General features: G+C 38.7%; 1 protein-coding gene across 1 annotated transcript; it reads right to left on the bottom strand.

The window, feature by feature from the left end:
* Positions 1 to 1,078: 1,078 nt before the first annotated feature.
* Positions 1,079 to 2,189, bottom strand: LOC111904598 (small heat shock protein, chloroplastic). Its single transcript, XM_023900351.2, has 2 exons — positions 1,807 to 2,189; positions 1,079 to 1,649 (listed from the first exon to the last, which is right to left on the bottom strand). Exons 1-2 carry the CDS (start codon positions 2,027 to 2,029, stop codon positions 1,243 to 1,245), a joined length of 630 nt encoding a protein of 209 aa, XP_023756119.1. The 5' UTR covers positions 2,030 to 2,189; the 3' UTR covers positions 1,079 to 1,242.
* Between the last annotated feature and the right edge of the window lie 9,529 nt (positions 2,190 to 11,718).

An 11,718-nucleotide genomic window follows, 5' to 3' on the forward strand; every position in this document is an offset into this window, starting at 1 on the left:
TTGTTTAGGAGAGCGTCAAAAGCGGTGTTGTAATCATGGAGGTCATCATCTTGTGTAAGAGAGGCGATTTCTTCTGTCAGATCTTTGAACATCGCATTGGAAAACCGACTGAAATGGCCCACACATAATCTTCTGAAGGAAGTTTCGCGACCGTAGCCCCTCGGGTATGTGTATCGTAGTTTCATGTTATCTGGAGTCTCGTCTATGGCAAAAGTGTTCACACCTATAGATCCACGCTTCAATATCAACCCCAGTTTGTTTTGTGTCTGCTTGAGCAGTTGTTCTTGTTGTTTTAGTGATTGTTCATGTTGCTTCATCAAGGCTGACAGGGTTGCTTGAATGTCTGTAGGGCTGGTCCAGACGGTAGGCAACCCAGACGACCGCCCATAGCCCACATCTCTAGGGGGCCCAAAATTTCTAGGCTATGTAGTGTGTATATATAAAAGAATTAATACCTAAACGATTTTTAAGGCTTAAAGTTGGTTCAAACTCAAACTAACTCAAAAGATAAAAAATTTGGTTTGCTTGTTATTACTAATTGTACGCGTTTATAGTGAAAAATAAATGATTTTTTTTAATCTTTATGATATTTGTCTTTAAAATGCTCATTTTCTCTTTAAATGATTTTTTTTAATCTTTATGATATTTGTGTTTAAAATGCTCATTTTCTCTTTTCGTCCTAGGCCCCATATAAGTTTGGATCTGCCATGAATGTCTACAATGGCCTTGTGATGATCTTTTATAGATTTATCAAGCTCTTGACTGCGTGTCGAGATTGAATCCGATAGGGCCGACCTTGCTGTGATACCCTTGATACCCTTGTTAGGGTAAAGGTAGCGATAGAGAGAAATATTCAAGAGATGGGAAAAACAACTTCTGGATATCCCAAAAGCATATGACGCTGGCATTCATAAAGCCCAAATAATCCCAAATTACAAAAGAGTCCCTCAAGGATAAATAAAAGCTATAACATGTCACATGGTAAAATATAAACTACCGACATTGTTTAGGGTTTGATTTTTTTAGACAATATCGGCTCTAATTCCACGTAAATTTTGCAAAATCAGTTCGCTGTGAATTTGGCAAAATATATCGGTTTTTATAAATCCAAAATCACCGATCCATATAAAAAAATAAAAGATACTAATATAGAAAAAACAGAATCCTGAAAACAAAGAAAATATTTATCTCTCCAAAATTATCTAATGCAATCTCTATCTTAACATCTTTTCTTCAAGGTATTCACTCTACTTGGACCTGAAACACATCCTTCCTTTCCTCCGTTTTCACCTTCGGAAGCACAACTTTCAACACACCATTCTTCATCTCCGCCTTGATTTCATCCAGAATGTACACATCCGTCGGCAGATCAATCCTGGAAGAGTACCTCCGCCGCGCCTCTTCATCATCCTCAGAATCTTTCTCCTCCTCCGCTTTGATAATTAATGTGTTTTGCTCAACGGAGACCTTGACGTTCTCCTTGTCCAGACCTGGCATGTCGAATCGGAGATTCATAGTGTTGTCGTCTTCCTTTGCATACCATCCTCGCCTTCCTCCTAATCCTCCTCCGCGAGAGGCGGAGATGAATGGAGTGTCCATGAATTGGTCCATCATGTTAAAGATCTCGCTGAAGCTTCTCGCTGGAAAAACTGAATCGAAAATTGGAAGTTATTAGAGACACGAAACTTCATTATAGGAATTCTCACGACATCAGAAGGTTAATACAGAAAACACAAATCAAATACGTATGAAAACAAATAAATATGAGTGTCAAACGACAAACAATACTTGAAACATGGAACTCGCCTGAGAAAAAATCATTGTCACGGCGGCGAAAACCAGAGGAACCAGACGAGCGATCCTCATCGATACTGCGGTGGAAATCTTCATAAGCGGACACCTGAGAAGCATTAGTGTTAAAGGAGCGTTGGACGCAGGGAATAGCGGAGACGGAGCGAATAGATTTAAAGATCTTGGTATAGTGAGAAGATGCGGCGGTGCTTCGCTTGAGAATTAGGGTGGTAGCCATTCCTGCGGTGGTCTTATCCTAACGTCGGTGGTTACAGCGACAAGGCTGGTATTAGCGGTGGAGCTTGTTGAAACTTGTTAGATTATGTGGAGATGTTTGGGGAGAAAGAAGGGTTTTTGTAGTCGATATATAAAGGGTTTTTGGAACTCGGAAGGCTATAGAGAACGAAACTTGTAGATAACGAGGTTGTTGTTTAATATTTATCCACGGGAATAGGGTATATAATATTTTCTTGATCATCACGTAAAAGATATTTCATAAATATATATCACATACATTCTATGAATAACGTGGATTTTAAGATTATAACAACCTTTAATCAATAAATAGTTAATGTATCATACTTGACTTAAGGTGGATGAAGTTGGTTCGGGTTTATGGGTTTGGGCTAGTGGTATTGTTGGTTCATGGTGGACTATAAATCCGTTGACAATATGTCTGGCATTGGTTCAAATCCTGTTCGGTCAAAAAATTCGTCAATTTATTATCAGATGGTAGAACCTTTTGTTCTTAAGAACATTAGTCACTAACATTACTCCAGGTGACTGGGTTGAGGAACCCATGATTCCTCGATTAATTTCTATTTTTTTAATAAAAATTTCTATTATAAATGTTCTTTTTTCTCATTTCAAAACCATAACATTCTTTCTTTCAATTTCATTTTATTTTGCTTTACTCTTTTTACATTCCAATTCAAAATTTAAAGATGGATGTCATTCCTAGGTCAGTTGTATTTATAGAATGATCCGAAATCGAAGAAATGATATTAATGTTATATTTTATCTTCTTTTAAATTTTCTGAACAAATTAAATAAAAAATGATGATGTGCCAATTGGATTGGAAAATATACTATTTCCACGTGATATAGGTGGGAAAGATGAAAGAAAAAGGAAAGATAAAAGTTGATGTGGAGCTCATTTCGCAATGGGTTGAGTGGTTTCTACTCCTTCAACCCTTACTATTCGTTTAGAGATATTGGTCATGAGCTTTGCATGTTGCTATATAAGCTTTATGAGATTTTTTCATAGCCACATAAGCTTAACATGTCTACCTTATAAAAGTTAGGGGTGGTAGACAGTCAATCAGACCTCAACATCTAACTTTGTCTCTCATCTCTCCTCTGACTAGTGAACCAATGTTTGGCTTAGCCCTCCCCCCTCCCCCATGGTGCATGTCGGGGGTAGTGTTAAGTGGCGAGGGGCTTGGCGCACCCCACTCCGTATAGCCTTAGTAATATTATGTATTCCTTGTATGTATTGTGTTACACTAGGTAAGTATTTTATGTTTAGGAAACTAGAAAATTTTGTAGGAGTGATTTAATAAGTGTCATTTTTTATTTTGTATTTTGTGTATGAATATTTATAAATAAGAAGGCAATCAATTTGTTCTCAAATATTCACCATTCTCATAAAGTATCAGAGCACGTAACATGCGAAGTGAATCTTACGCTTCGACAACAATGAGTGGAAGCATAGAATCAGAGTGAATTAGCTTAGTCATTCATAATTTCACCACACATTCTCACATCTAGCAACAACCTTAAACCGATGATGGAAATTTAGTTGAAAGGGCCTAACTTTGAAGAGTAGGAAAAGGTTATTCATGTTTCGTTGCATGCTCTAGATAATAAAGAATTTATTAACGAAATATACAAACAACCTAATGATCTTTCAAACCAAGTTGAAGACTTTTGGACTATGAAGTCCATGATAACTTCTTGGATTTTCAATATGTTGAAAATAATGTTCAATGTCATTAACTAGTTGGTAATATTTCTAAATAATAACAAAGTCCTTTAGGGTTGGCCTAATGACACAAATAGCATTAAGAAAATAGAGAAAATAAATTGTTAATTTATTAAGGAAATAATAAATTAGTTAGAAATTATTTTGGTATATTTTTAAATTGCTTTAACTTAAACCGGATGAATATTAATTAAAACTTTTGGATTAATTCGAATATTCTAGAACTCTCTAGAAAGATGATAGAATAGATTTATCATAACGGATTAGAATAAGCAAGGTTCTAAAAGGCTTGTCATTGCTTTGTCATGGCTCCAAGGGTTGTATTTTCCGTTAAGCTTTGACAAAATACTGACTTAAGTTATATATATATATATATATATATATATATATATATATATATATATATATATATATATATATATATATATATATCTGTGTATGTGTATACATATACATATAAATGAATAATATTACAAAATATATAAAAAATATTAATTATATACAAAATTGTCGCCTTAAGTCACACCTTACAAATGGCGGGACTCTACACGACTCGAAAAAACTTGAGGCTTGACATTGCTGCCAAGTCACACCTTACGTTATTTAGAACTTTGAGGATAAGGCACATTTTGAATAGGGTGAGGATTATCCTTTTGGAATCTGACTAACTTAAGGATTCATCTAGTACCTATAAAAATAGGGAGCTAGGGATCAAATTCGAGATGCTTTTTCCTTCATATTTTTGTTTGTCCGTCTCTCATTTCTCTCCATGGACAAAAATATAACCTTTCTCTATCGGGTTAGTGAATCCTTATTTGCTTTTGGAGTCTTTGGTTTGACTACATTAGAGTTCTCATTTGGGGTTTTCATCCATTGTAAGGATGTCATTCCATGACCTTAGGATCAAGAGTTAAGTATTATATCCTTCTTTTAGGTTGATTTTAAAGTATGTTTCTAAAACTAGTAAAACTTAGATCGAGGGAGCATGTGCACTTAGGTATATCTTTTGATTGTTTTCGCTACCTTGGTTGTGTGTACTTGATTTTGTAAATCTCCAACAATGATATCAGAGCCTAGTTTTATTTTTTGGCACATACTTTGTAAAATCGCATATCTAAAGAAAAAAACATGCAGAGTTGCAGGACGCGACACGCTCCCTTCTGGAGACGTAGCAGACATTGATTAAAATATTGTTTTAATTGTTAAATATGAATTTTCAAATACGGAGATTAGTTTAGAACATTATTTAATTAGAGTTTAATTTTAAATATTAAATTAATTAAATTTGAATATTATTTATGCTTGAATAAAAATTGAATATTTATCTTTAATATTTATTTTAATTGTTTAAATTTGAATATTTGAATTTTAAGATTAAGTTGAAATATTATTTAATTAAATTTATATTTGAATACTTAATTAATTAAATTCGAATATTATTTAAACTTGAAATAAAATCTAATTTTTTTTCTTGAACTTTATTTAATAGGAGAATTGAATTAGAAAGACAATAACTTAAATTTAAACGGCTTAAGTTTAGTATATTTTACGATTACTATATGTATAACAATTAATATTTTTTTAAGGAGGTCTCTTTGATTCATAATGATGTCAGTTTTTAATATGCTTCGTGTTTACCCTTCCCCCGCCTATCGTATTTTGAGAGTGGAGTTACCTAAAGCGTTCAATCAGATTTTGTTTTTCAAGAAAAAAAAAGTATATCGAGGGTCATGCAGTTTTGCATGGTTGATTCACCATCTATTCAATTATCTGCGACATCCATGTCATTGAATCGAGATGAGCACAATCGAGATTAATATGCCATTGAATATCAATGAATCTCAAATGATCTAGGAGTTACAAAATATTGAAACTAGTAAATTGCATTGCCTACCTAAATAATTTTGTGTTGTGTTTATGACATCCCTTTACTCATAATAGAGACAAATATGGATCCTAGTCTTAATCAATAATTCATTTAGGGTTAATAATTATATTAAGGATTAATAAATCAAACAAGAATGAAATTTATATTGAATGATGTCTATAAAATAATTCACTAAAATCAATTCTGATAAAAACCACACAAAGGATTTGCTTGTATAATGATCAATGTAGTCCAAACTTGTAGTTTTGGAATTGGTCTCTTAGAAAGATAATGTTTTCAGTAAAGCTCTTCTTAACCTGATCCTACCACTACATTCCCAAAACTGTCAGAACAATCATCAAACATAATTTTTTGAAGTGAAATCGAATTACGTTTAGTTATAATTGATTATGGTTATCATGATCAAAGAAGCTGACATATACATATAATATTTTCATTCTGATTTTGATATGAACAACTTGAAATGTTCATAAAGGAGTTGCATAGTAATTAAGTGTCCTTTGGAACTAACATGGACAATAATAGAAGCTCCAACTTCAAAGACTCCTACATCCACTATCATTAACTAAAATGTCAAAATCAAGAGAGATAATTATATATAAGTATAACGTGGTTAATAATGAAACACCTAATCCAGGCCCAAATGCTAAGGACAATATGAAGGCTTGTTCGAAAACATGTTCTGATAGTCTAATTGTTTCCAAAATATGAAGAAGGAATAATAAATCTATAAAGTCCCATTTTCAAAACAAAAATTTTTCATTTTTATTAAGGTAAAACTCCACATTATAACCATTTGTTCCAGATCACAATTAATAAAAATCAAAGTAATATGATAACGCAGAATCTTCATTACTACTGCTGGAGGTGTCTAGTCATGCCTTCACCTTCCTACGATAACCGATGATACCTAAAAACAATGACAAATGGGTAGCAGAAAGCTGAGTCGATTTCCTCAAAATACCACACACAACAGAACATATACAAGCATGCATATCGGGTCCTCAGTCATCGGACTGACATATCCCCGACCTATAGTTTTCCAACTAGAATTCCCTGGGTTTGTTAACCTGCTGCTTCAACCGAACCGCTCTTCCCGAGCCTCCACGCCTACGATTTATAACCGGCCCATACCGAGTATCTTGGCCTTCAGCACACAGCAGGACCGCCTCAACCTAACACACCACCATAAGTTGACATAAAAACAAGAAAGGATCAAGTAGGCACATAATATAGACATTTATCGATCATACAATTCACTACCGCCAACTAAACACCTCACGGCACACCGCTCTGCTACCAGCTAACCTCCATGGAATGCATAACCATAAATAATTAACGTCCCGAAAATCACGCCATACAAATTTTTGTTTTTAGATTAATAAATCGTTAATACATATATTTCCCTTAAAATCAGAGTAAGTAAGTTTTAGGAAAACATCGGAAAATAACAATAATTCACAAAAGGCGAAAACATGTGGTGTGTGCCCTGCAATCATCCTGAGCTCTTCCATTTGAAAATTGGAGTACTAGAAACATAAACTGAAAACCGTAAGCACAAAGCTTAGTGAGATTCCTAAAATACCATACAACATACAACCATAGAATATCATGTGACATACATATAGTTACCATGGGCTCCCCCCATGGTCTTTACCTGGAATGTCATTGGCTACCCCATGGTCTGATATCCAAGTGTCATGGGATCCCCCATGGTCTAATATATGTCACACCCCAAAACCTAAGAACAGCGAAAACGTTCTAGGGTGGAGGACGTCATGTGAAGTATCATAACAGTGTAAAGTAGTAAACAAGCAACAACATCATCCATTGCATTAAAAGTAAAGTTTTAATACATGTGTGTTCTTTCATTGTAATAACACATCAAAATATGTAATCAAAATAAAAGACGAGTCTTGTCTGTGCTCCGTCTTCTCAAAACCTGGCCATCGTACCTGTCTAACTGGTGACCTGAGAATACAAGTTATTTTGAAAGCGAGTATCAGCGTAAAGCTGATGAATTCATAAGTATTAATGTGTCTTTGATTTGTAAAACCGTAAAGTAATGACTTGGAAACCTTTGGAAAAAGACTGTATAAGTGTGAATTGTTTCAAAGCAGTTGAAAACGTTTGAATACTCTAGCAAATCCCTATGATTTCTATTAGTATAACGAGTAGCCTTCTACCAAGACCTAAATGTTTTGAAGGTAGTCTTCTAACAAGACTCGTGTGTTTGTTAAGTAGTCTTCTACCAAGACTCGTGTGTTTTGTAAGTAGTCTTCTACCAAGACTCGTGTGTTTTGCTATAACAAAGATGGTTTTCCTTCTTTTTGACTATTACTAACAGTACTTAGTCTAACTCATCGTTTACGTAAATGTATCACGAAATAAAGTAATAGGAAAAATATAATCATGTAAGTGTTATCCTTTTGTATTAGGATTAACACGACATCACGAATAGCGACATGTATTGAAACGACCCAAAAATACGACCCGAAATTTTCATTTTTAATATAACCAAAAATCATGAAACAGAGTATATCATAATAAAACCATGCGTTGAGAATCTCAAAACCATACTAAAATACAGTGAGAAAACTGTGTCACAACTGTATCAAAACATATCTAAGATAGTGATCAACTCCCAGGATAAAAACTGAAGCTGTGGTGTGTGCGATGCCATCATCCTGAGCTCTTCCCTTTGCTTGCGTAAGTACCTGAAACCAAAACTGAAACTGTAAGCACGAAGCTTAGTGAGCTCCCCCAAACTACCACATACCACACAATAACATATAAAGCACATACTGGGCCTTGCCCACTGCAACGGACCGAAGTCTGGCTAACCGGGGCCTTGCCCCCCTACATCGGACCGAAGTCCGAAGCTGACTGGAACATCAGACCGAAGTCTGAAGCTGACTGGGACCTTCGTCCCCTACATCGAACCGAGTCCGAAGGTGACTAGGACATCGGACCGACGTCCGAAGCTGACTGAGACATCGGACCGAAGTCCAAAGCTGACTGGGACCTACGTCCCCTACATCGGACCGGAGTCCGAAGCTGACTGGACCTCTGTCCCCCACATCGGACCGAAGTCCGAAGCTGACTGAACATAGCATAAACATATCAACTGGCATAAACACATATATCCTGTCTGAACCACGAAGGCATCAAACATACTAACTACTACATCGGATCGAGGTCCGAAGCTAACTGCTAGCTAAACGGGCCGGCATTGTGACCTTAGACCCGTTACTACTGGAAGGAAACTCACTCGTGAACTGGCTGCTGTGTGAATGGCTCTGGAAGCTAACTGCTGCTGCTCCGGTATCTCCCCGGCTACAAGTCCATAAACACACTCAATCAAATGCTAAACACTGCACTGGGGTAAAATGACTCTTTTACCCTTGGTTAAAGTCAACTCTCTCGGTCAAAGTCAACCCACAGTTGACCTGACTCGCCGAGTTGGGCCGCCAACTCGCCGAGTATCTAGTCTCACTTCTCGACTCTACTCGTGGCTACTCGTCGAGTGTGGCATCGACTCGACGAGTACCCTCTCGATCCAAGAACTCAGACAATCTTCATCCGACTCGCCGAGTCATATGAACAACTCGACGAGTTGTTCTTGAGCTAAGAAGATTGCCTTGGACTCGCCGAGTTGTATGAACAACTCGTCGAGTCCCTCCATTACTGAGCCTGCCCTCCAACTCACTGAGTCCACTCTACTACTCACGGCTTCCACTCGACATCACTCAAAAAGGGGAAAAAATGGGACTCGCGACCTGACTCGCCGAGTCACATCCATGAAACTACTCTAAACTCGATTCTGTTTGAATCCATCGCATACAAATGATAGATCTGAGTCCAATAAGCTGATTCACCACGTAAAGTTTCCAACTTTATGTGTACATACACATGAAAAAGGAGATAAAGGATAAAAAGGCACTTAGAAGAGTAGATCTAGGGTTCTTATGCAAAGCATCTTCAAAAAGGCAATAGATCCGGGCTCTACAACTCCTAAATGAACAGATCTAGGGATATCTCGACCTATTAAGGCATCCAAACAACTATAAGGCTTGGAGAATGCATCAAACTAGCCCTAGAAGAGTTCAAATGGAAATCTAAAGCATAAAACAGAAGGAATCCGAGAAATACCTCAATGAACTCTGATTTTGCCCTTGGATCTTTGCTCAACACCTCTTCTCCTTGCTCCTTTCTTCTTCTTCTTCTTCAAGCCTTCAAAATCCACACAAAAGCACTTAAAACAAACAAGGGATGGATTAGGGTTTTCTCACAGCTCTCTGAGGGTGAAGGAGGCGAGTTTGGGGCACAAAGCATTGCTTAAATAGTGAGCAACCCGGGGATTTAGGGTTTCTTCTAGGCAGGCAGACTCGCCGAGTCCCGAATATGGACTCGCCGAGTCGCCAACTAACACGTGCACGAAAACTCGACCCTACTCGACGAGTCAGGCCATAGACTTGCCGAGTCCCTCAATAAAACTTCTAAATAAAAGCCACGAAAGCATCATACCAAAGACGGGGCGTTACAATTCTCCCCCACTTGTCTCAGACTTCGTCCTCGAAGTCTGCTGCGGCTGAATCTGCAAATAACTCCGGGTAATGCTCTCTCATTTCTTCCTCAGCCTCCCACGTCCACTCAGACCCCTTCCGGTGCTGCCACTGCACCTTCACTAACTGAATTGCCTTGTTCCTCAAGGTCTTTGTCTTCCGGTCCAGAATCGTGACCGGCCTCTCAATATAATTCAGGCTGCTATCAACCTGAATATCCTCTAGGGGAACAACTGCTGACTTATCCACCAAACACTTCCTCAACTGAGACACATGGAAAGTGTTGTGGATCTGGCTAAGCTCTATAGGAAGATCCAACCGATAAGCAACCCGACCCACTCGGGCCAAAACCCTGAAGGGACCAATGAACCTGGGGCCCAACTTGCCCCTCTTCCGGAACCTGATGACACCCTTCCAGGGTGAGACCTTCAGGAGGACCATATCGCCCACCCGGAACTCCAAGTCTGAACGCCTCCTGTCGGCGTAACTCTTCTGCCGACTCTGCGCAGTCTGCAGTCTACTACGAACCTGCTGAGTCAACTCGGTCGTCTTGAGCACCACTTCTGTGCTCCCAACAACTCGCTGACCGACCTCGCCCCAACAAATCGGGGCCCTACACTTCCTCCCATAAAACATCTCAAAGGGAGGTCGATCAATGCTCGCATGATAACTGTTGTTATACGAAAATTCTGCTAACGGAAGATACGTATCCCAACTGCCACCGAAGTCTAGAACACACGCTCTGAGCATGTCCTCGAGAGTCTGAATCGTCCTCTCGCTCTGCCCGTCCGTCTGAGGGTGGAAAGCGGTACTGAAATGAAGACGAGTACCCGTCTCTTTGTGAAACCGCTTCCAGAATCTGGATGTAAAACGGACATCTCGGTCTGACACTACCGATACCGACACTCCATGACGTGCCACGATCTCACGCACATAAGTATCGGCTAACTTTTCTGCTGATATACTCTCCTGGATTGGGATAAAATGAGCACTCTTCGTCAGCCGATCCACTACTACCCATATCGAATCCACTCCTCGTGCGGTCCTGGGAAGCTTGGTGACAAAATCCATGGTGATGTCCTCCCATTTCCACACGGGAATGTCTAACGGCTGCATCTTGCCATGAGGCCTCTGGTGCTCCGCCTTGACCTTCCTGCAGGTCAGGCACCTCTCAACATACCAAGCGACATCCCGCTTCATGCAGGGCCACCAATAATCGGTTCGAAGATCTCTATACATCTTCGTTGCCCCTAGGTGGATAGAAAATCGAGACTTATGAGCCTCATCCATCAACACCTGCCGTACCCCACCCCAGTACGGTACCCACACTCTCCCATGAAGTGTAAGCAATCCCCGACTGTCATAATCAAACGAAGCTACTCGGCCCACTATCCTCTCACACTTTTTCCTCTCCTCCTTGAGGCCCTCAACCTGAGCCTCCCTGATCCGTTCCAACAACGGAGTAATCACTGTCATCCTCAAACACAAAT

Source organism: Lactuca sativa, chromosome 6 (assembly GCF_002870075.4).
Source record: "Lactuca sativa cultivar Salinas chromosome 6, Lsat_Salinas_v11, whole genome shotgun sequence".
In the NCBI taxonomy this organism is placed as follows: Eukaryota; Viridiplantae; Streptophyta; class Magnoliopsida; order Asterales; family Asteraceae; genus Lactuca; species Lactuca sativa.

What these genes read in the sequence shown, in the direction of transcription:
- LOC111904598 (XM_023900351.2), bottom strand. Translation starts at nt 2,029, where the DNA reads ATGGCTACCACCCTAATTCTCAAGCGAAGCACCGCCGCATCTTCTCAC. An exon ending in TGACAATGATTTTTTCTCAG is followed by an intron (nt 1,650 to 1,806) that starts GCGAGTTCCATG and finishes TTTTCGATTCAG; the next exon opens with TTTTTCCAGCGAGAAGCTTC.